This window comes from Mesoplodon densirostris, chromosome 13 (assembly GCF_025265405.1).
Source record: "Mesoplodon densirostris isolate mMesDen1 chromosome 13, mMesDen1 primary haplotype, whole genome shotgun sequence".
NCBI classification, from domain to species: domain Eukaryota; kingdom Metazoa; phylum Chordata; class Mammalia; order Artiodactyla; family Ziphiidae; genus Mesoplodon; species Mesoplodon densirostris.
The window spans coordinates 74,607,030-74,633,044 of NC_082673.1; the positions used below are offsets into that span (position 1 = coordinate 74,607,030).

Below are 26,015 nucleotides of genomic sequence, written 5' to 3' on the forward strand. Positions count from 1 at the left end.
GGAAGGGGGAATGGATAGGCTGAGGAAAAATCGTAGCTGGCTATTACAGAGGGGTTGGAGTAGAACTGCAAAGAGTTAATGGTTTGTTGCTGAGTGTATAAGGAAATGTGTGGTGGTGATTTTGGTTTTCACAATGGCTAGGAGATGGGGAGGGTGCTACTGGAATTTGGTGATGGAATCAGGAATAATAAATGTTCTACAATGTCTGGGACAGTCATGCGGACCTATCCAAAATGTCAAAGCATCTCTGTTGAGACAGATTGCAAGAGTTATCCATAAGGGGCTACTGAAGAGAGGAGAGCCGTATGCCTTGGGCAGAAGGGAGATAAAGTCCTAATTTGGGTGATATAGTTGCCATTTATTATTTAGTATGATTAGGTCCATAAACACATCTGTCATTTAATCTGCATGACTATCCCCTGAGATATAATTAATGACTCCCTTCTTATACACAAGGAGTCAGGCTCCTTGTGTATAAGGAGCCTAACTCTCGTTTGGGGGTGGGCCGAGGAAAGGAGATCTAACTAAAGTGGTAGATTTCTCCAGCTATAAGTACTGAATTTCAGGAATTCTGGTCCCTCCGTGTCAATCTAGGATGGATGGATAGCTTTCCAGTTCCCGCCCTATCTCGAACTCCCAGTCACAGACACCAGGTGGCGCTCGCATGCTCGCAGCTCAGCGAATGGAACCCTCGGATTTAGACCCTGTCTGCTAAAAAGTCGCGCTGGCTGCCTGACCCGGGAGAATCACGTTCTGTGAAGCGCGGAAGCAAAACGGCGCCTAGCTCGGGCCCTGTCCTGTGGCAGACCTGAGGCCTGTTCGGAAAGGGACCGACAGACGCAGGGCGGCGGTGGGAGCTGCAGAGGGCCTTTTGCACTCCAATCGCAGGACAAGCGGGGAAGTTCAGAGCGTGGACAAAGGGATGCGAATACCAGCAAATTCGGGGAAAGCAGAGGAGGTGGCTTGGGAAGGTTAGAATATCCGAAGGACCCCCTTGAAAGGGGGTGGATGGGTCACAGCCCCTCTTTCTGTATTCTGGGCTGAGCAGGGCGGTAGCAGGTTCGGGGACCTTTTAAGAGCACCGCCTGCCCTTTCTCTCTTCGCCATCACACCAGGCTTTAACGGTGGTGAAATACCCTCTGCAGTTTTCCAAGGCGAGAGGGTATTTTCTCACAAAAGTGGCTTCTTGATAAACACTTAGTTTTTATACCTCCCAGCTCCCAACATTTGTGGGCACACAACAAGCTGGATTGTAAAGACGCCGCGGGAGGGGGTGGGAGGCTGTTCGTGAGGTTAAAAAATGAGTAACGATGATGACTTTCCAAGGGGTCCCAGGGGATGACCGCGCAGGGCCGAGTCCCCGGAGACCCGGCGCGGGGCTCTGGCGCGCCTCGTGGGCTTCACAGCTCAAGCAGAGCCTCTCGGAGGGTGGCCTGCATGTATCAGAACCACCAGGGTGTTTGATAAATGCAGAGTCCCTGGCCTCAGCCCGGACCTGTTGAAACAGGATCTCTGCGAGGGAGCATATGCAGTTTAAGAAGTCCAACCACCGGACACAGCCGACATTCGTCCTTTTAAACACCAAAAATGTCTATTTCAACTTTCGCAGGTGATTCTCCTGCACATTAAAGTTTGAGCATCTCTGCTTTGGCATTTTATAGCCCTGGTTCAGAAGAAGGAAGGGAGGAAGGGTACCCCTTGTTCTTTTGGTTTTTTGGGTGTTGTTTTTTTTTTTTTTGGTGGTATCTTAGTTCCCTGACCAGGGCTCGAACCGCGACCCCTGCAGTGGAAGCGCGGAGTCTTAACCACTGGACCGCCAGGGAAGTCCCAAGGCAGGCTACCCCTTTATAGCGGGTACCGGTCCCCCGAGCGCGGGGTCCCTGACGAGGCTGGTCTTTGGGAATGGGGAAGCGGACACACAGCACCTGCGTCCGCGAGGGCTCCAGACCTCGCAAAGCAGCCAGCCGCACGCTAGCCTCGGTGCGAGTGGAGGGGCAAAAGCCGCTCTATCCCGGCACCGTTCACCCGGCTGCGGCCCGCACCTGGGGCGGCCGCCAGGTCGGGGCTGGCGCGCCTGCGGCGCTGGGCGGGCTCCTCAGAGCATCTCTTGTGGGGCCGGGCTGGAGGAGAAGAGGAGGAGGGAAAGGGGGGGTGCGTTAGGGACTTAGGCCTGCCTCCGACCTCCCCCCGCAGCCACCTTCCGCTCTATAATTGGCTGCCAGCGGGCCTTCCTTTCCTCTTATCTGATCCCGGGCGCCTAGCAGGAGGGAAGCTCTGGAGAGGAGGAGGCAGCTTTGAGCGGCCGGGAGTGGGGGCAGAAGCGGGTAGAGGAGAGGGAGAGAGGCTAATTGAAAGGGGCACGCGGCGGGAAGCGCGCGAGACCCGTGCGCCGCCCAGAACCAATTCGCGGTGGAACTTGGATCTTCCCTAGGCACGGAGAGGCCCCCTACCTGGGCTGGAATCTTCTCCTGCACAGGTCAGTTGCAATCTTTCTCCGCTCTTCTTTCGGGTCGGCTTTGCAAAGTCTATTCTTGAGGAAGGGAAAGTGGGAAGGGCGAGCCACCTGCAGACGCCGTGCAATTCCATGGACCTTCTCTGCACGCGCGCCTGGGATGGCCCGGGGACGTTTGAGGTGCGATGGGAAGGTGCACCCGTGTGCCTCTTCGCAGGGGGTCACTGGGCAGGGAGATTGGTGGCACTGCGTGATGCAAATGCAGACAGTAAGATGCCCTGGGCTGCTCTCAGGTCCCCCTGGTACTTGGGCGCTGTGAGTGCTCGGCGGGAAAGAGCGGGTTTCCCCGCTTCGAGACAGTGGAGACTCCAGAATTTCCGAGTAGAAGGGGCTTCGTAAAGGGCGACCATTCTATTGAGAAAGGGGCTTAGGGATTGTTTTGGAGAGCTGTATATAAACAGAAAGCACGCTGTTTTTATTTAGATTGTATTAAGGGTCGCTTGGGAAAACAGTCGATGGAGATCATGGGGTACGCAACTCACCTAGATCCCCGTGGGTGACCCGCGCTGGGGACCAGGTGCTCGCGAAAAGAGGAGCAGGCAAACGCAGTGCCTCGATGCAGGATGTTGGCAGTAGTGATAGCTCTTCCGCGTAGTGATGGCTCGTCCACGCCAGGAAACCCGGATGCTTCGCGCGTTTTACTTTGGTGTCTGGACCCAGGAGGTTGCAGCTTTCAGATGCACCACCGGACTGTGGTGCTGGAGGGTCTTCTCTGCCCTGGCTTTTCCAACCCACCCCCACCCCCACCCGCCCCTTTTTATCCCTCTGAACTGCCCGCGGCTTCAAGCGCTCTAGTACGCAGCGCCTGGGCGGAGGTGCATCTGGCCGAGCTTGGCTTTAGCGTGCACAGCGCACAGTCAAGACAGGGTTAGGGCCCGGCCAAGAGGAGCCGGCGTTGTGCCGCTGGAGTGGCCTTAGTCCTAAGCAAGGGTCTGAACGCTGCCTGCAAGTAAAGGACACGGGCACTCTGATTCTGGAGCTGGGTTCTTGGGTCCTCTGTGGGAGGCTCCGCCCTGTGGCACGCGAAGCTCAGGATTGACCCAGGGTCGCGCACTCTGCTCAGGCTTTCGGCTTGTCCTTAGGGCAACTGTGCAAATGGAGCTTGCGTGCAGCTCTCACAGCGGCCTGGGTCTGCCCCTCCCCCCCCCCCCCCCGAAAACTACTTCTGGAGCTACAGCTGAGAGCCTCATTCCCTCTGGAAGTTTTGGATTCCCTTCTGGAAATTTTGGAGAGTCAGCTGCCTGCAGCAGTAGAAGGGGGTGGGAGGAGGCAGAAACAAAGAAATATGCGGATAAGACATTGTGGCTCTGTGGGGAGCAGAAGTGAGAAAGAGTATTCCTGAAACTCCCCTCTTAAAGGCTCAGAGAGTCAAGGGGGGCCCTTCCTGGTTGCAGCATGTGATAAAGAGGCCCTGCTCGCATCCAGCAAACCGGCTTAAGCTGGATGCAGTGGGGAGAGCTGGTGGTGTGTTTCTGACAAGGTGGTCCAGTTCTGCCCACAGAGAACTCACTGGCAAATGTAAAATGAGTGAATGAATTAATGCATGGATAGCATTTGGATTTGGAGTTGCTTCAAAAGAGCAGCTTGGATGGATTTCCTTTGAACCTGGTCCCAAGGGTGTGGTTACTGTAAGATAGACTTCGGGATAGTATTTTTTTGAAGAAACAGCTTTATTGAGATATAATTGCACACGTGTGCAATTCGGTGGTTTTTTTAGTATATTCACGGAGTTGTGCAACCATCACCACAGTCAATTTTAGAAGATTTTTATCACTCCAAAAAAAAAATTCTGTACCTATTAGCAGAAACTCCCCATTTCTTCCCAACCTCGCCCCCCGCAACACCCTTGGCAACCACTCACCTACTTTCTGCTGACATTTCATGTAAATGGAAGCATACGATATATGTGTGGTCCTTTGTGACTGGCTTCTTTCACCTAGTAAAATGTTTTCAAGGTTTATCCATTATGTACAGGATACTCTCTCACTAAGCATTGGGCATCACCTCCTTCTGCCTGGGGAGCCCTGAGCCAGGACAGACCTGAACCTCCACTACATCCCTGACCTCCTGGGGGTCCCTTTGAAAGGACAAGAACCACACTGGTGAGGCCTCTCAGTAATTCCCTGGGAAGGATTCCTTGGAACCCATCAGGATTCCTGGAGCAGTTTTGGGCAGGTCCCAGGCTTTAGGATTGATGGGAGGAGTCCTTTGGCATTTTTCCTGCTGCTAATGGTCCAGCTGTGGATTTCAGAGAACTCTGGGCCTTCCATGAAAGTCTTGGTTTTTGGAATCAGCCAGGGCTGGCCTTAAAGAAAGGGCTGAGCAAATTCGGATGATTTGAGGGGCACCGGAACAAGCCCCAGCACAGCAAAAAAGGGCTCATTGGGGTACACTCCCTTTGACTCTTAAATACTTCCTAGTGTCAGCTAGTAAAACACAAAGATCTTTTGCCTGTTTTAAGCTGAGAGTCTTTGCAGTTATGTGACTCTAGAGCCACATTTGCTGTCGTTCTACTCCAAACTCAGCCAAATGACTGCTGTTTTCCAGGCCAGTCGAGTGTAACCCAAGGTTCCTTTAAAGGACAAGGGCCTTCCTGAATTGCTGCAGGCTGAGGTGGTGGTGTTTGAGCACCACTGAGCTAACAAATTATCTGGGATTATGACAATTTGTAGAGAACAGATGATAAGTGACCAAGGGGAACAGCGGGACGGGTGGGGTGGGGGAGGGGAGAAGAGGAAAGTTTAAGGGAAAGGGACAAAAACAAACTTCCTCTTTGACAGATTTGCCCCTGATGGTGCTAGATGGCAAGAAAACAGTCTCCTCTTGTTTCTCCTCCTCTTTGGTAACTAACTAAATAAAAAGTGGCAGGGCCCCAGTTACTCTTCTATATAGAACAAGCCTTGTGAAGACCAAGCCTTATCCTGTTCTAGTGGGGAGATGGGTGTGTGTAGTCGAGGAAGTGCTGACATGTGTTTCGAGTCCCTGTTGGGTACCTGCCCTTTTCTTTTTCAGAAACACGTTTAAGCCCCCCAGTTACTTGTGGAAGTAAATATTCTCCTTCTTTTAGATGTAAGATCACTGAGCTTCGGGGATATAAACTACCTCGCCTGGGGTTGCAAAGCCAGCAAGTGCCAGATACATGATTAAGAAAAGTCTGTATGAGATTTGAACCCAGACCTCATTTCTCCGTCAGCTTCTTTGGTGGGGAAGGGTGAAGTGTCCCTTCACTTCAAGGGTGTGTGACTGTAAATGGATGACATCAACTGAGGCCATACAAGTCTGGGAGCTGAAACAGAGGCTGGAAGGCAGAGAGGTGTGGGTGAAATCTACACTTGCTTGTTCTGTGCCCCTGCCCATGTTCCTTAATCTCTCTGGGCCTCAGTTTTCTCTTCTAGAAAACAGGGATAACATAGCTACCTTATGTTTTAAGGCCTAAAATGATTTAGTGCAGAGTCGGGAAGACAAAACTGGTTTCTCTGGTCTCCTGCTTCTTTTTCCTTCTTTCTACCTTTTTTTCTTCTTCTTCCCACGTTTCCTCTTCTCTCTTTCTCTGCTCCGCTTTTTGAGTGGATTGTGACTAGAAAGGCACAGGAAATTCTCAGGAAATACTGAGAACTGAGTGTCTGTTTAAGTTGGGGCTTAGAGTCTAGACTCCACATTTCTTCAAGGTAATTTTTTAAAATTTAATTTAATTTTTATCTTATACTTCAAGGTAATTTTTTAAAATCAATGCTCTCGAAGAACTTTTCTGCCAGTGGGCCTTTGTTGAAGCTCACCGGCAAGGGTCCCTAACGTTTAATTTTAGGGAGCAGTGTTTAGTCTTTTTCCTCCCAGACATAACCTGGATTGTTTATAAAAATTGATCCAGAGGGAGGCCAGTCTTGGTTGAGTTCTTCTGAGTTTCATAGGTGGTGTCTATAACTAGAGGTACTCAGGGGATCTTTTACTGGATAAAGATTTCCTCCTCAATGGCTTTCTGTCTGCTTTTGCAAAGGGGAGCACACTGAATCGATATCAAAAAATGATGTTCTACTGTAGGTTTAGAATGGAAAATAAAGATTACTACTGTAGGAAACACAGAAGGAGCATCTGGCCCATACTTGGAAGATCAGGGAAGCCTTCCTAAAGGATGAGATGTCTACGCTGAGATGTGCAGCTGCCCTTTATGCTGCTTGTAGATAGAGTTTAGTTAAAAGCGACTCTCATTTCTTTGACCAAGAAGCTATGTCAGTCCTTAAAAAAAAAAAAAAAAAATGCTGGGTAATGGAACATTCCTGAGTCAAGGAAAGTCTCCAGTTTGCCATACTTTTGGAGTGGCTCTGCCTTCTGTCATGTAGGACTTACAGCAACCTAGTTTAAGACTGAACAGCTACATTTCTGAGGGTGATCTGCAGACATATCCCTTGCATTTGAGCCATTCACTGGGCTGCTATGATCCTACATGGGGTCTTTCTGTGAACTAGAAAAAGGTACCTCTGGGCAGACCCATACTATTGGGAGAAGAAAACAGTATACTTTCCTCTGGAAAACAGTTTTTCATACAAGTTGGAGAGAGTGTCTGCTAATTTCAAGCATTACTTGCCCTAGGCCGATTGCAAATTGTGCAGTGCGTCAACTGTGAACTGTACACATCAGCCCTGGTCATTCAATCACTGATCATTAAATCAATCAATATTTACTGATTGACTATCATGCACTTTGAACTTTTTTGATTATGGGTCAAACTGCCCATCTAGATGTATTATGTTACCCAAGACTCAGAAAGTAAAGTTACTGGGGCCATGAAGTTAGCTGGAGAGTTACAATGGGATAAGAGGCCAGTGCAGTCTGTTGGAGATTGATCACTCTTTCTAAAGATTTTTCAATTTTATTAATATTTTAAAGAAGCAAATTTTGGCCTTGTTAATTTTTACTAATATTTATTTTATGTAATTTTGGGTTTTATGCTTGTCTTTATTAATCCCTTTTCCAACTTAATTAGGATTTTAATTTGCCTTTCTTTTTTTGGCTTCTTTAAGTGGAAAATTAGATCATTGATTTTTAAATTCCTTCTTTTTTTATGTAAATATTTCTCTCTAATCCTTTAGTTGCATCCCACAAATTTTCATGTGTTATCTTTTTATATTTTTTCCCTTACAACTATTTTAAAAATTTGCATTGTGATTTCTCCTTTTACCCATGGATTAAATAGAAGCATCCTGTTTAATTTCCAAATATTTTGAATTTGTAAAGCTATTTTATTATAATTGATATCTAATTTAATTCTGTTGTTGTCAGAAAACATACTCTGCAAACTTTGAGTCTTTTGGAATTTATTGTCTCATTTTAGGATGCAGAATATGGCCGATTTTATAAGAAATTTTTTTAAAAAAGAATGTTCTGCAGTTTTTGGATGTAATGTTCAATAAATATCAATTACTAGTTGATAGAGTGGTTCACATCTTCTATATCCTTACTGATATTTTGTCTAGTTGTTCATTCAGTTCCTGAGGGGATTGTTAACATCTCTAACTTTGCTTATTATTTCTTTCTTTGGTTCTATCAGTTTTTTTTTTTTTTTTTTTTTTTTTGCGGTATGCGGGCCTCTCACTGTTGTGGCCTCCCCCGTTGCGGAGCACAGGCTCCGGACGCGCAGGCTCCGGACGCGCAGGCTCAGCGGCCATGGCTCACGGGCCCAGCCGCTCCGCGGCATATGGGATCCTCCCAGACCGGGGCACGAACCCGTATCCCCTGCATCGGCAGGCGGACTCTCAACCACTTGCGCCACCAGGGAGGCCCTCTATCAGTTTTTGCTTTGTGTATTTTGAAACTCTATTATTAAGCACGTACTCATTTATGATTGTTAACTTTTCTTGATTAATTGACCCTTTATTCTGAATTGTCCACGATTTGAGGGACTTTTTTTCTTTTTTTAATATTTATTTACTTATTTATTTAGGCTGCCCCAGGTCTTATTTGCAGCACATGGGATTTTCATTGCCAGGTGTGGGATCTTTTAGTTGCAGCATGTGGGATCTTTTAGTTGTGGCATGCAGGCTTCCTAGTTGCAGCATGTGGGCTTCTTTGCAGGCTTCTTAGTTGCAGCATGTGGACTCTTAGTTGCGGTATGCATGTGGGATCTAGTTCCCCAACCAGGGATTGAACTCCGGGCTCCCTGCATTGGGAGCATGGAGTCTTATGCACTGGACCACCAGGGAAGTCCCAAGGGGCGTTTTTATGCAGAGTTGATTCCCCCTACTTGTGGCTCACTCTTTTCTGACGCACCCCTTCTCAATTTCCAGTCTCTGGCATTCCTGAGCTCTTCTACCCTTTGACACTTTAGGCTAATACAGTTGTGGCTTTCCACTTGATTTCTAATCACAATGCCATGCACAGTGGGGAGTTCGCACAGGGGGAAAAAGGCTAGTCACCAAGCTAATAGTAACACAACTAGGTCTTTATTTCTAAATTAGAGTTGTTTTCTCCTGTATCCTGATGCTAACAGAGAAGAGTGATAACCACTGACTTCTTCTAGGGCTTGTTTTTAAGTAGACCTCATTAACTAATCCTGAAAACCCTTTTGGTTATTCTGGGTGTAAGGAGGGTGGTATTTTCACTACAGAGATGAAATTAGGAGTACTAAACATGTCAACACACTGGGCTAAGACGTTAGTCCTGTTTTTAGTCTTTGCTTTCTTATCTGTAAATACGTATGAACTAGATCATCAATTCACTGTAAAATTTTCCTATAAAATTGATATCAAAATATTAATAATGTAGAGTCCAGAAAGAGTTCAGAGTTAAAGGTCATTTTGTCCAGTTCTCCTGCCCACAAATCCAGGAATCTCTTCTATAACACCTCTCATGGGTAAAACTTAGCCAGCTTCTGCCTCAGAACTTCTAATAAAAGTGAAGAAGGCATTCTAGTTGTTAGAGGATTTTTATATCCAAATCCGCATCTCTGTGGCTCTGTCCATTGATTCGAGTACTATTTGCAGAAGCTGCACAAAATAATCTTGTTTTATTTTCTATGTTAAAGCCCTTCAAATATTTGAAGACATCCAATATGTGCCTCCGATTCTTATTTTTCCTAGGCTTAAATCATGCTTAATCATTCCCATTTCTTTCAAATCTTCTTTGCATGGGCTTGTCAACTAAAACTGCTAAGTCTTCTTTTTAGTCAATGAATTGCTCTTAAGTCAAATCTTCCAGATCTTCAGATGGTTGATTATTTTGAACCTGTATAGAGCTGTCATCTGGAAAATGATAAAAAATGGATAGGGATGTAATTAGAAAAGTTTAAAGTAGTTCACCCATGCAAATAATTGTGCCTCTGTCCTTATTTGGATCTTCCATTTTTGCCTAAACCTTTATGCCCACATGAAGTTAGTCCCACAACCTTCATTAGATGGAGGAAATAAAGAGTTCTTTTTAAAAAAATATTTATTTTGGCTGCACTGGGTCTTAGTTATGGCACGTTGGATCTTCATTGCGGCATGTTTAGTTGCGGCATGCAGGATCTTTTAGTTGTAGCATGCGGGCTCTTACTTGTGGCCTGCAGACTCTTAGTTGTGGCACGCGGACTTCTTAGCTGCGGCATGTGGACTTCTTAGTTGCAGCATGCACGTGGGATCTAGTTCCCCAACCAGGGATCGAACCTGGGCCCCCTGCATTGGGAGCACGGAATCTTACCCACCGGACCACCAGAGAAGTCCTGATAAAGACTTCTTGAGTCTTTTCCTCCTTTAGTATCTACCCAAGTAGTAAATTCATTGATGATTATCATTCTCTTTTCCTTTGTGTCCTTTCAACCTGTTCCTAACATGTTACTAGTTAGAATTTTTTGAGAGCTTCCTGAGTTTCTAAGTACATTATTTACATTATCACAATCATCCTATAAGGCAGATGTTCACTTGCACATTTTACTGATAAAGAAATCAAGTCATGGAGTGGTTAAACTAGTTAGTCAAGGATCCCTAGCAAATTATTGGCAGATCTGTCTTCCTAGCTCCCAGTTTTCTATTCATACCTCCAGTTTCTGCTAACTCTTTGTCCTATTTCATACTTATTTCATTTAACTTGGCAATATATTTGCTTGCAGTCTTCTTTTCAATAAAACTGTGAGTTGACTGAAGGCAGGGATCATATGGTATGAAATTTTGTATCTCCCTTAGAGTAGAGAGCTTTGGTTACATAGTAGGACTCTCATTAGTGATTGTTGGAATGAAGATTCTGATATTACAAATATCAGTCTCTCTCAGGGCCTGGTGTGCCAGTTGGCTGGCAACAATTTTGTTTAAGTTTATGGTTTTTTATATGTCAGCACTGACTGAGTAGAACATTATCCAAGGTTTGGGTATATATGTGTGTAAGTCTCTGTGTGTGTGTGTGTGTGTTTATATGAGTAGTTTACAAAAACTTTAGGATAAATATTTTAAGGGATTTTGATAAAACTGGCTTGCACAATGGGCTTTGCTCCTTGTTAAACTTAGTTGTATAAATGCGATTAAATAAAACAAACATATGAAGTAGAGGAAGGGTCAATTAGTCCTAATGGGGATAGTTTTAAGTTACTGATTACATAATCTCATGACAGTGTTCTGAGAAAACTTGTACTAAAGATTATCAGCTTCCCCCAAATTGGGTTTATACCTTCCGAACTTAGAGCTAGATAGCCACTTCTAACATGATGTTTTTAAACCAAAAAAAAAAAAAAAAAAAATTAAGGCAGAGTTATTTGTTTTGTGCAAGGTTTTAGGCAAAGTTTCAACAAATTAGGCTTTGATATTTTGGTAAATGTTAAAATATCTCATGGCACTTTAATAGGAATTGGGATTTTTTTCTTGCCCCTATTTTACTGTCCAAAAAAGAGACTTGGCAGAAAACCTTGGGAAAATGAAAATTCCACTTCTCCCAATATGGTATTACTGATCTTAATTTAAAATAAACAACAAAAAAGGAAGAATTTAAAGATACGCTAGGGCTACAGTTTTTTTTCCATATAAATAATACACAGTTTTCAAAAATGTTGCCAAGATTAGGGTAGCACTAATTTATCGGTTTGTTTATTTATTTATTTAAATTGTGTGAAATGCAGATTAACTTCTAATGTGGCATGTTAAGTATTGCTTCAAAACACCTGGACACAGGAACTGCAGTGTTTTTTTTTTGTTTTTTTTTTTTCTTTTTTTTTTTTTTTCTTTTTGTGGTATGCGGGCCTCTAACTGTTGTGGCCTCTCCCGTTGCGGAGCACAGGCTCCGGATGCACAGGCCCAGCGGCCATGGCTCACGGGCCCAGCCGCTCCGCGGCATATGGGATCCTCCCAGACCGGGGCACGAACCCGTATCCCCTGCATCGGCAGGCGGACTCTCAACCACTGCGCCACCAGGGAGGCCCAGGAACTGCAGTGTTTTGATGAGAAAGAGAAAGAGTATTGGACTGTGGCTTGTAAAAGAACTTTCTCTACTATGTTAACATAGTATTCTGTGATATCTGATAAAAGTCCCTGATCTTAAAGGGCATGCCAAAGAGATAAATTGTTTCCTTACCTCTCCTTCCCTTTGCCCTGTTCTGGATGAAACCTGTGGTTATGTTTGGGGAACAAAATCTTAGAAAGAATATTTCGTTTGAGTTGAGAGAGTGATTCTACTTCTGTGGTTTTCTTTGGGTATCACGGTCTTGATCATGATAGGGCTGACGCCTACTCCCCTATCTTTTCAAATCCCCTGTATTCAAGCCTTCTGTATACCAAAGAGCAAAAGAGTGATTCACATTCCTTTGGATAACCCACCTGATCTTGTTCTACTTGCCTGGGTGGGGTTAGGGTTCTCCAAATGCCTCAGGGCCTTTCCCCCTGTATTTTATCTAAATTCACTCTCCATTTGTCCCATTTCTTCTGTGCTCTGACAAATAGTTGGTTTATTAATCTGTAATAAATTAATAATAACTTCATCCAGACTAAAATGCCATATATATTACATATAAAATAGTCACTCAATGTGTTGCCTATTCCATTGAATTTTAAGGGGCTTCCAGTATGTGAAAGTCTTAATTTAAGAAAATATTCTTTAGTAATTAGCATTTTGGAACTATGGTAGGCTGTTTGGGGGAGATGTTTTTTGGATCCCTAAATACAAATGAATACATTCTTTAATATTTTTATAGGATCTTAACTTGATTACTTCTATGATTATCAAAGCATGTGGATCTTCCTTTAATTGGCAATACAAAAGAATTGCACACTAGACCGTCACTGGATATTATAAAAAGTGGTTGCCAAAAAATTTTTTTTATGAATGATTGCTTGAAGGAATATAATTAATTTATTCCTCTGGATATACTGTATCACTCTGGAATAAAACCAGAATAAGTTTAAGTGCATGAATCATATTGAATCATATTGTTTTGAAGATTTATAGAATTATGCTTTGCTACATTCACTGAAATAACTCTTGGGTTAAAAAGGAAATTAAAGTTTGTATGTTGCTGCCAAAGCATATTCAGAGAAAAATTATGGCCTCAAATAAAGAATATTACATTAATTAAGGATTAAATAAACAAAAAAAACAACAAAAATTAAAAACATAAGAGCAGGACTTCCCTGGTAGTCCAGTGGGTAAGACTACACTCCCAATGCAGGGGGCCCGAGTTCCATCCCTCATTGGGGAACTAGATCCCACATGCATGATGCAACTAAGAGTCCACATGCTGCAACTATGAGCCCACGTGTCGCAACTAAATGATCCCACGTGCCACAACAAAGACCCGGTGCAGCCAAAATAAATAAATAAATAAAATAAATATTTAAAAAAAGATCAGAAAAGCAAAGATAAATACAGAACTAAATAAATTAGAAATCAAAAAATAATATTGGCAAATAAAAAAAACTATTCTCAAAAAATTACAATCTGGACAAATATATATAGCTTATCTATTTTGGAGAGAAAAGAGAAAGTCAGAAACACATCACTTTAATACTGATAATGGAGCTATAACAAGAAAAGATAGATTGTAGTTTGAGAGATCACACAACTCTGCTAATCAATTTGAAAATCAAAATTAAAAGAATAACTTTATGGGAAAATATCCAAACTAGAACCAAGAAGTAAAAAAGCTAAGTAGATTTATAAATAAGACAAAATATATTTTTAAAGTTGTGTAGGAATTAGCTTCAGAAAGGGAATAGGCCCATATGATTTTCTCACTCAAATTATTCATAGGCTTTCATAGAGTAGATCATTCTCATGTTACTTAAACTATTATGGCACAATGAAAAAACGGAAACCTTTCTAACTTTTTTTTATGAAGCTAGAATAATCTTGACACCAAACCTTTTAAGAAAAGAAAACTCTTAGTCAATTTTGATTATTAACATAGATCCAAAAAAGCAGCTATACAAAGTCGACATGATATAAAAACAATAATATGCAGATACAGCAAAGATCAGTTAGACCAGGAGGAGGGTGCCCTGAGGAGTCTTTAGACCCTGGAAAATGTCTGATTGGCAGATGTTAAAGGGATTCTTTGGTAATCCAATGCGTCAATGATCTGCACAGACTCAGTCCAGGACTGCAAGAATTCAAGCCTGGGAGCCCTCTGCAGAAGGCTTACATTGCAGACTGAAGGTGGACATAACCTTGAAATCCCTCAGACACTACATTGCTCAGCTCTTGCCTCAGAGAGATCTGGCTCTCATCTCTGAAGACTTCAATATTGTCTCAGTGTCACTGAAACTTTGGAAAAGCAAGCAGCAGCAAAGGGTTGCACTCCCAAGTGAAGCTGCAGTGGTCTACAGGTCCATGTCATCCCCTAGACCTTCCTTTGTGAGTTATGTGACCCTCCCAGGGGGACACTGTTTTGGCAATTTTCAGTGCTGCTTAGGTAGAGCTGAGGCCTGATGGGATGTTGCTGAAGTTGTCCCAGTCAACTCCTTCAGTGAGCTGCCCTTTAGAAGGATCACACCAAATAATTCATTATGGAAAGTATTCAGGAAACAGTTGCGGCATCAGAGGCACACTAGATGTGCTGATGACTCCAGCATCTGCATCAAAGCCTATGACTCCATGTTAGTTAAACACTGGGACAACCATGTTTATTTCAAGAGCTGATGACCATTTTCCAACTATTGCACTGGGAAGGAAGCCGAAAAGCCCTTTGTGAAACAAAGCATTCCTGACAGGAAGTCATCTACTATTTCCAGTATTCCCTGGATGAAAAGATGAACAGCCACATGGTGCTGGACTGGATCATGAAGGAGCGAGGGTCCTTGAAAAAGGAATCCTCTCTCAAGAACAATGAATGGCCTTGGGGGAGTTACAAGAAGCCAAGAAAGCAGGATAACTATGATTTTACATAAAAAAGGAAGAAATCACTATCTTAGCCCTGACTGAGATCTACAGTGGCCTTCACACTTCCTCACCCAGAGATGATCGCTGAGCCTCAGAGCCCTGTGTGGTATTGCTAGCAAGGCCAGGCTCCAGGTGCCCCCAAGGATGGCAGAGACCAGATCCTAACATGTGGAAGCTCACTGAAGTAGGTCATCAGATGTTTTAGCATCTATAGCTGCTACCTGAAGGCTGTACTAATCCTCCTACTCATTTTATTCACAGAATCTGAGAATAGCAGGACTCACTCTTATGGGACCCAGTACTCACTCAGTGCAGTTTTCTAATTAAACTCTTCAAACTGAAAGGATGGAAGCAGGATTGTTTGAAAAATATTTCCCAAGACTGGCTCCAGCCTAAAGCCTGGCTAACATGTGCTTCACTAGATTACATATGTTGTTTCAAAGAATGTGCCAGTGTAGCATCTCTCAAAAGAACAGCAGCCAGGATTGGGAAAAAGTAACATGATAGCAATTTTTAAAATACTTGGATTAAATAAGCAATATTGATGCTTTAAAAAACATACAAGGGTCAGAGTCTCCTCCCAAGCTTTGGAAGCTAAAAGATAGCTCTACTAGATATAATCCAAAGCTACAGAAGGGGTTTTATCTGGATATATCAAAGTTCTTGAAGAGGTAATAGTATGAAAATACTAGATAAACTTAATGTGGCATACAATATCACTGTAATAATAATTTTTTAAAACCCATACTCTTCCATTTGGGGATAAATGTCACCTAGAATAGTACTCACTCTTGTTGCTCAAGAAGAATTAATATCCAATTTTTGAGTCCTACAATCAATTATATTCATTTTTAATTTGCAAATAGGTAACTTGAATTCATTTACTTTTATTTTCTGCCACCACAGACATATATCTATAACAGAGAAAATCATAGGTATTTTACAGTTTAAAACACTTAAAAAATCATTAGCATTTAACAAAGAGTGCTTGCATTTGGTTAGTTCCTTAGGAGTTAGAGAGAAGGACTCTTTTGCTCTATTACTGTCTTTGTTATTTCAAACAATTCTGCTTCCATCCTTTCAGTTTGAAGAGTTTAATTAGACCATAAGCAACCAATAGCTCAAATGTTACAGAATCTTCTTGAAAGAAATAATATGACTCTGTCATCTATTTGAAAATGGCTTGGCTGAAAACTAAAACCATTATAATTACATTAAAGTTAAAAAAAAAACCACAGTAATTTCCATGAACAGGCAGGATTTATTTCTGTGTTTCAAGGATAGATTAATACTAGACACTAGGAAAGTAATGAATTACACTAAGAGGTATAGATGAAAAACATGAACATCTCCATAGATGAAACAGCAAAAAGGCAAGATTCAACATTCATTCCTGGTTGAAAAAAAATGCCCAGTAAAAAGTCAAGAATTTATTTTTTAACAGAAAGAGACAATATATCTCAATCTAACTACTAGCAATATACTTAATGATGAAATATTTGAGGCATTCCTTGTAAAATAATGGTTTTAAAACTCCTGGCCTATATAATTAAACACACACACACACACACACACACACACACACACACACACGGTGGTTGCAGTTGTCAACCTGGAAAATGCAAGAGATTAAATTGAAAAAATATAGAGTAAGAGTTCAGAATGGTGGCCTACTATAAAATAATTAGATAAAAATTACTATCTTTTCTATATTAAAAAATAATCCAGGTTTCCATTCACAACTGGAATTAAAAACTTAAGATAACTAGAAATATACCTTGAGATGGAAAAAATGATTTTACCCATGACACTGAATCAGAAACCATAAAGAAAAAGATCAAATCAGATGCCTTGATTAAAAAAAAAATCTTGACCCAATAAAACAAAATAGAAAGGTCAAAAACAAACTTGAAAAATACTGCAGTATATATGTTAAAATTAATAATATATAAAGAGTTCTTACAAATCAATGAGAAAATGGGTGAAATATATGAACAGGTATTTTATAAAAAGTATAAGTAGCTAACAAACACAAAATGTTACATTTTACTGATTATAAAAAAACAAATTAAGATGATATTGTGATAATCACATTTTACCTATCAAATCAGGATATTTTGAAAGCAATGAACCCCTGTGATGATGGAAGTGATGTGATTTGGTACTCATATAAGATGCTGATAGAAGTGGAAATCAGTATAAGGCATTATGTACCTATGTTTCAAAAACCTTTAAAAAACACATCTTGTTTTACCCAACAGTTCTACAATTGGGAATTTAGCCAAAGAAATCAATAGTCATGTATTCAAAGAGATGTGAATAAGGATGGTCATTTCAGTGTTACATGTATTAGGGAAATTTAGAAACAATCTAAATTTCCAAATAAAGCTAGATAATAAATAAGTTGTGATATTGCCATGCATATTGTAACAGGACATTTATGTCATCAGCAAATATTTGCACATACTCTTTGCTGTGCTTTCTTGTATTTTCTAATTTTCTATGATTAAACTCATTATTTTTGTAATCAGAATGAGAAAAGATATTTTAAAGTGGAAAGTTAGATGAAGTGTGATACTTTAGAAGCATTTTCCTAAGATGCTTCTACCATGTCTGATTGTCTGTGTGGGCTGAAATCCTGGATCCTGAACTCACTATCTATGTGACTTGGGGAAACTCTCTGTGCCTCATTTTCCTTATCTCTAAATCAATATTATAATCATACCTACTTCAAAAAATGCCCTGGATAGAAGAAAACTTTTGAGATGTCTTAATTTCTGAGGTAAGGACTCAGAATTTCTCCTCTGTAATGGCTTGCAATAGAATTGTAGTCAAGCACTTGTAGACTAGCCTTTTAAATTAACCCCAAACATTCACACTTCCACCCCCTTCTTTCCCTCCCTCCTTCCTACCCTCCCTCCTTCCTTCTTTTCCTTCCTTAATTTCCCCCTTTTTCATTTCTTTCACCTTTTCTTGGAGCTTTTCTTTTATTGATACTCTAATGAAAAGGATGATCTTAGAAGAGTTTTAGATTCACACATATGGAGAAAAAAATTATAAGCAAAGATGAAAAGATTAAGGGTTATTCAGCCCAATGAAGTGAAAGCTCAGTGGTGATTTAATAATCACACAAAGTGGTTTTTCAAATGCTCCTTGATCACTAGAAGAATCGTACTGTGTATCTATACTTATGACTGGCAAGGGAGTTGTAACTGTCTGATTATAATGCTCATTTCAGGCCAACTTTTGGAATTTATCCATCTGGGAAATTCATTGTGCTATTTTTGCCTTATAAAAGAGTCACAGGATACCTTCTGAATTTCTCACCCAAATATTTCTAATAATTCTCTTCATTTACAGCATCTTCTCAAAAATCTTTCTTTTATCAGTGTACGTTTTAGAGTGAAATATACAATGCCCTAAGGAATGAGTTACTTCCTGACAATACTAATACATGTTGGCTTATTTGTTTTAGATGACTGCATATAATTTATTTTAAGTCTTCTCAAAATATCTCTGTGTTCTCTGTTTCTAGGACTACTGTTACATCACATGTGAAAAGCAAGAAATAAAATGAAGATTTTTCAGTGCAAGATGCAGCATTGGCTGTTTCCAGCTTTTTTGGCAATTGCTTATTTTTGCACGAATGTCCAGGGTCAAGGTAATGGAAAAGTTGAATATAATAATTAGGGTCTGGGAGTCTGGCCATTTTGGTTCTGATTATCATTTTTTATTTTATTTACCTTAAGAGTGCTTCACTGGTTCAGCTGTCATAGGTTGGGCAGGGTCATAGGTTGGCTTAGGCAGGGTCATAGGTTGGCTTTTACTCAGTTTTACTAACTGTTTACATTGTCGAAATGTGCCACAACTTTGATGAAGGTTACAACCTCACCAGTGACTGAGCATATTAATTTTGTGGCAGTTGGTTAAACAGCTCATTTTTAATGTGCTTCTGAATATGTCATACAAATTTAATCAGCAAAGTCAAATTTGCAAAATCAATTCTGTTAATAAGGGCCTATAAGGTGTGTATATATGTATCTCGATCATGCCTTGTCTCTTAAAAATACTGTTAACAGGGCTTCCCTGGTGGTGCAATGGTTGAGAGTCCGCCTGCCGATGCAGGGGACACGGGTTCGTGCCCTGGTCCAGGAAGATCCCACATGCTGTGGAGCGGCTGGGCCCGTGAGCCATAGCCACTGAGCCTGTGAGTCCGGAGCCTGTGCTCCGCAATGAGAGAGGCCACAGCAGTGAGATGCCCGCGTACCGCAAAAAAAAAAAAAAAAAAAAAAAGACTGTCAGCAAAATATTTCTGCCACTTCATACCTGGGTGACAGGAAGTGGGCATCCTGGGAAGCATCGAGTGGAAAAGCATAAGAAGCAGAATGGAGGCTTCAGTCTGGTCAGTTCTAAGGGCCAACTGATTCTATCTGCACCCCAGGTGTCTTGACATCGCAAGGAGGGCAAAGAAGTTAACAACATTCAGGATTCCTAGGTTAAAGATTAGAAATCTTTGTAGCATCTTCTATCCAGGCTTTTGTTCTTTAAATGTGGTCTGAGTTTATAGCCCACAACATCTTTTCAGTCAATAGGCCAAACTTCCGAACCTCCAGGAGAAGTAATGAAGATAACATTGACCATGCCCAGATACCACAGATCATGCCCAGACAACATGGATGGTGCTTTAGAACCCACAGTGGCATTGGCTTCAACTGAACTACTCGAGGAAATAAAGTGTGTAGCAAAGGCAGCAACCAAATCCTTCAATATTCAACTTTTTAAAAAAAAACAATTTATAAATGGTTTATATGACTACAGTCCCATTACAACTACTAGCAAAAAACAATACCACCATTTTCTTTTATCAATGGACCCCATCTACTGCCTAGATATGCATAAATATTCTATAATCATTAAAAGAAAATCTTGGTTAGACACAAAGCTTATATTTCCTTTAGGTTTTTGCCTTTAGGGGAAAAACACTGAAAAGAAGATATGTTACTTAAGAAAGAAACAGGCCTGAGGTCACAGATTTGAACTTCAAAGTTATCTCCTTTTTCCCTATATGGAAGGCACTGGGACTTGTGCCAAAGCAAAGGCAGCGAGATTGACAGAAACACTGTAAGTGCAGTGGAGAAATAATTGTTCTTATCTCATGGAACAAAAATGTGTGTATATTTAATATCAGAACCATGATTTTTCTTTTTGCAAGCACAAAGGAGGTGCTTCCATATATATACTTAACTCTGTAATAAATATAAATGCTTGCATGAACTTGACTCAAAAGTTAATTTGTGTCAGTTAAAATCTTTAAAGACAAAAATTAAGTGTAAAGCTTGATTTCTGGCACACATCAAGAACCCAGAGCGAGCCAACAAACTCATCTTTTGTGTAGTAAAGTCAGGCTTCCTATGTGGGTTATGGCCAATTACAACATTTGTGAATATATGAACATCCCAAACGGGGATTTCGCAAGAAGACCAAGGATGGTCCAGTTGTTATATTCTTTGACTGCAGGGTTAGCCTTGTTACTGAAAGTACAGGGGTATTTTTATTTTGTTGTGCTGTATTTTTTGAGAGGGAAGATTCTCTTTAAACTCAAAGAATTTAAAGGATCATGAGAGATTATTACAAGCAACTATATGCCAATAAAATGGACAACCTGGAAGAAATGGACAAATTCTTAGAAAAGCACAACCTTCCAAGACTGAACCAGGAAGAAATAGATAATATAAACAGACCAATCACAAGCACTGAAATTGAGACTGTGATTAAAAATCTCCAACAAACAAAATCTCAGGACCAGATGGCTTCACAGGTGAATTCTATCAAACATTTAGAGAAGAGCTAACACCTATCCTTCTCAAACACCTATCCTTCTCTCCTTCTCTCACTCCCAAACTCATTCAACGAGGCCACCATTACGCTGATACCAAAACCAGACAAAGATGCCACAAAAAAAGAAAACTACAGACCAATAACACTGATGAACATAGATGCAAAAATACTCAACAAAATACTAGCAAACAGAATCCAACAGCACACGAAAAGGATCATACACCATGATCAAGTGAGGTTTATCCCAGGAATGCAAGGATTCTTCAATATTCGCAAATCAATCAACGTGATACACCATACTAACAAACTGAAGGATAAAAACCATACGATCATCTCAATAGATGGAGAAAAAAATTTTGACAAAATTCAACACCGATTTATGATAAAAACCCTCCAGAAAGTGGACATAGAGGGAACTTACCTCAACATAATAAAGGCCATATATGACAAACCCACAGCCAACATTGTTCTCAACGGTGAAAAACTGAAACCATTTCTACTAAGATCAGGAACAAGACAAGGTTGCCCACTCTCACCAATATTATTTAACATAGTTTTGGAAATTTTAGCCACAGCAATCAGAGAAGAAAAAGAAATAAAAGGAATCCAAATTGGAAAAGAAGAAGTAAAACTGTCACTGTTTGCAGATGACATGATACTATATATAGAGAATCCTAAGGATGCATCAGAAAACTACTAGAGCTAATCAATGAATTTGGTAAACTAGCAGGATAAAAAAGTAATGCACAGAAATCTCTTGCATTCCTATACACTAATGATGAAAAATCTGAAAGAGAAATTCAGGAAACACTCCCATTTACCACTGCAACAAAAAGAATAAAATACCTAGGAATAAACCTACCACCTATGGAGACAAAAGACCTGTATGCAGAAAACTATAAGACACTGATGAAACAAATAGAAGATGATACAAATAGATGGAGAGATATACCATGTTCTTGGATTGGAAGAATCAACATTGTGAAAATGAGTATACTACCCAAAGCAACCTACAGATTCCATGCAATCCCTATCAAACTACCACTGGCATTTTTCAGAGAACTAGAACAAAAAATTTCACAATTTCTATGGAAAGACGAAAGACCTGGAATAGCCAAAGCAATCTTGAGAAAGAAAAACGGAGCTGTAGGAATCAGGCTCCCTAACTTCAGACTCTACTACAAAGCTACATTAATCAAGACAGTATGGTACTGCCACAAAAACAGGAATATAGATCAATGGAACAGGAGAGAAATCATAGAGGTAAACCCACGTGCATATGGTCACCTTATCTTTGATAAAGGAGGCAAGAATATACAATGGAGAAAAGATAGCCTCTTCAATAAGTGGTACTGGGACAACTGGACAGCTACATGTAAAAGAATGAAATTAGAACACTCCAAACACCATACACAAAATTAAACTCAAAATGGATTAAAGACCTAAATGTAAGGCCAGACACTATAAAACTCTTAGAGGAAAACATAGGCAGAACACTCTATGACATAAATCACAGCAAGATCCTTTTTGACCCACCTCTTAGAGAAATGGAAATAAAAACAAAAATAAACAAATGGAACCTAATGAAACTTAAAAGCTTTTGCACAACAAAGAAAACCATAAAGCAGATTAAAAGACATCCCTCAGAATGGGAGAAAATATTTGCAAAGGAAGCAACTGGCAAAGGATTGATCTCCAAAATTTACAAGCAGCTCATGCAGCTCAATATCAGAAAAGCAAACAACCCAATCTAAAAATGGGCAGAAGACCTAAATAAACATTTCTCCAAAGAAGATATACAGATTGCCAACAAACACATGAAAGGATGCTCAACATCACTAATCAATAGAGAAATGCAAATCAATACTACAATGAGGTATCACCTCACACTGGTCAGAATGGCCATAATAAAAAAATCTACAAACAATAAATCTACAAAAAATCTACAAACAATAAACAATAAATGACGGTGTGGAGAAAGGGGAACCTTCTTGCCCAGTTGGGGGGGAATGGAAATTGATACAGCCACTATGGAGAACAGTGTGGAGGTTCCTCAAAAAACAAAAAATAGAACTACTATACGACCCAACCATCCCACTAGTAGACATATATCTTGAGAAGACCATAATTCAAAAAGAGTCACATACCACAATGTTCACTGCAGCTCTATTTACAATAGCCAGGTCATGGAAGCAATCTAAGTGTCCATTGACAGATGAATGGATAAGGAAGATGTGGCACATATATACAATGGAATATTACTCATCCATAAAAGGAAACAAAATTGAGTTATTTGTAGTGAGGTGGATGGACCTAGAGACTGTCATACAGAGTGAAGTAAGTCAGAAAGAGAAAAACAAATACCATATGCTAACATATATATATGGAATCTAAAAAAAAAAAAAATGGTTCTGAGGAACCTAGGGGCAGGACAGGAATAAAGACACAGACATAGAGAATGGACTTGAGGACACAGGGAGGGGGAAGGGTAAGCTGGGACGAAGTGAGAGAGTGGCATGGACATATATACACTACCAAATGTAAAACAGATCACTAGTGGAAGCAGCTGCATAGCACAGGGAGATCAGCTTGGTGCTTTGTGTCCACCTAGATGGGTGGTCTAGGCAGGGTGGGAGGGAGACGCAAGAGGGAAGAGATATGGTGATGTGTGTATATATATAGCTGATTCACTTTGTTATAAAGCAGAAACTAACACACTATTGTAAAGCAATTATACTCCAATAAAGATGTTAAAGAAATAAAATAAAATTTAAAAAACTCAGAGTTTCACTGCAATCATTCTCATAGAAATCAAATCTTGTAGGCAGAAAAAGAATGTTTATGTCTTCTGTCAAAGACTCACTGTTATCAGGTACTTAAGAAATTTTATTTCATCATACGAATATGTATTAAAGGACTAATTTTCTGCCCTCCTTTCCTTCCTTCCTTTCTTTCACTTCAGTTCAGCTCATCTGAAATCTTTCTAATGGAATACTCTTAATTTCTTGAAACACTACTTTTTACAAAGGAACACTGAAATGAAGATCTTCTGTTCTTCCCTACTCACTATTACCTCCCTTCTCACTTTTCTTTATTTTTAAATAAATAAATAAATAAATAAATAAATAAATTTATTTATTTATTGGCTGAGTTGTGTCTTTGTTGCTGCACGCGGGCTTTCTGTAATTGCGGTGAGCAGGGGCTACTCTTTTTTTTTTTTTTTTTTTTTTTTTTTTGTGGTACGCGGGCCTCTCACTGTCGTGGCCTCTCCAGGGGCTACTCTTCATTGCAGTGCGTGGGCTTCTCATTGTGGTGGCTTCTCTTGTTGTGGAGCTCGGGCTCTAGGCACGTGGGCTTCAGTAGTTGTGGCTCATGGGCTCTAGAGCACCGGCTCCATAGTTGTGGTGCATGGTCTTAGTTGCTCTGTGGCACGTGGGGTCTCCTGGACCAGACCTCGAACCCCTGTCCCCTGCATTGGCAGGCAGATTTTTAACCACTGCGCCACCAGGGAAGTCTGCCTCTTGCTTCTCTAACAGTCTCTTAGTTTTCTTCCAAGGAACTACACTCCCTCCCCCACCACATGGAGCCTTGGCTGCTGTATCCACCAGACTTCCTCTCTGGGCTAAGGGGTGAGAAAATGACTCAAACCAGTCAGGCCAACTCTCCCAAGAATCTGAAACTTGTGTCCAGTGATGGAAGGATGGAAAATAGCTCCAGTCATTTCATTCCAAAGACATGCCCTAAGAAAAAATGGTCACTAGTTCCTAGAAACTCTACCCAGAGTGTTCCCAGATTCCTATACTTTCAAAGCTTATTTAACTTTTACTATAATTATATGACCTACTTCATTATCTACCAGTAAATACATTTTTTGCTTAAATTGGCCAGAGAAAGTTTCTTTTATTTGCAGCCAAAAATCTCTGACTGATAGAAATGGAGCAGTATGGGCAGTGAGAGTGTTTTCCCCTTCAAAACATAGTCTAGAGTGCTATACTGGTGGAATAAACTATTATATTTATTAAGCAAAAAACCTTTAAACAGCAGAGAAGTATTTGTATTATATTTCCAAATGGTCTTAAAAACCACAAACAAATAACAGAAGACCTTAACTTTTTATCTCAGTCATTTTTTAATTAAATGTATTGGTAAATGTATTAAAAGTATTGTTTTAGAAATAGGAGAAATTAAAATTTGAGAGAAATTTACTCTGGGATATGCTAGAGAGTTCTTTTTATCTTGCTTAGAATTTAAAATGTTATAATCTCATAATCTATTACAAAGATGGTGAAAACAGCAGTAAAGAAAATATTCCCAAACTTCCAAATATATTTGACTACTAATAACAGCAAAAAGTATGGGTAAATGTGTTAACACAGAGGCCTCTATAAAGTGAAATCTAGCCCCTATGCAAAGTCTCAAATGTATATGCTTTGAAGTTTTTAGGTGACAGTTACTTTATCTTTAATGGTTCATTTTTGTAACCATCCAAAACAAACACTGCTAGAACCAAGTATAGATTTACTGTGAAGTTCTGAGACACTATTGGTGCCACCATTCTGTCATGCTATACATATTTTTTCCTTACAGCCAACACACCATTACATTCTCTGTGTTCCAATTCATTTAATAACTTGTTTTGAAAAGAAAATACTGGAATAATCCAGATATAAACAGTTATTTGGGCCAGTGGAGGTTCACATTCTCTGTAGAGGGAAAGTTAAGAATTACATGGAGAGACTAAGAGGTAAAGTGCATTAGGTTGATTAGGAGGAGAGAGTTAGTTTCCTGTATACCTTTTAATACTGACTGTATTAGTTCTCTATTGCTGCTGTAACAAATTATAACAAAGCCAGTGCTTAGAACAAGAGAGAATTTTTCTTCCCAACTGATCCCTATGTGTTGCAGGAAGTAGTTGGAAATATGGTCATTAACTCCAAGTGTTTTAAAACTATGTGACCATGCAAAGAGTCAAGTTCCATTCCTTTCCAAACAAGTGAGCCTCACTTTGAAGAGCGTGGTGTTTCTTGCATCTGACTTTTCTACAGCCTTAAATTCCAAACATTAGACATTAGCACTCCTTAAACACTTTATCACATTTAGACTTCCTTGCTCTACTGATGAATGACTCTTTCAGCACCAACACTGCCATTTTTTCAGGATTACCATGTTTATCTAGTAATGTCACTTTGCACACTTTATATATATTGTACACTTATTTCAGAGGTTAGCATACTTTTTCTGCAAAAGGCCAGATAATAAATATTCCAGGCATTGTGGGCTATACGGTATCTATCACAACTACTCAACTTTGCCATTGCAGTGTGAAATAAGCCACAGA

The 26,015-nt window shown here is 40.5% G+C and overlaps 1 protein-coding gene and 1 pseudogene across 3 annotated transcripts in view; both read left to right on the forward strand.

The window, feature by feature from the left end:
- The first annotated feature begins 2,247 nt into the window (after positions 1-2,247).
- The window catches only part of COL14A1 (collagen type XIV alpha 1 chain), a 238,638-nt gene continuing 214,870 nt past the window's right edge, over positions 2,248-26,015 (forward strand). For all 3 annotated transcript variants that reach the window (XM_060115534.1, XM_060115535.1, XM_060115536.1), the window contains exons 1-2: positions 2,248-2,476; positions 18,375-18,500. In XM_060115534.1, coding sequence (XP_059971517.1) covers positions 18,413-18,500 — 88 coding nt within the window. In that variant the 5' untranslated portion in view covers positions 2,248-2,476; positions 18,375-18,412. The remainder of the gene's footprint in view (positions 2,477-18,374; positions 18,501-26,015) is intronic.
- Positions 3,076-15,004, forward strand: LOC132500632 (protein limb expression 1 homolog; annotated as a pseudogene).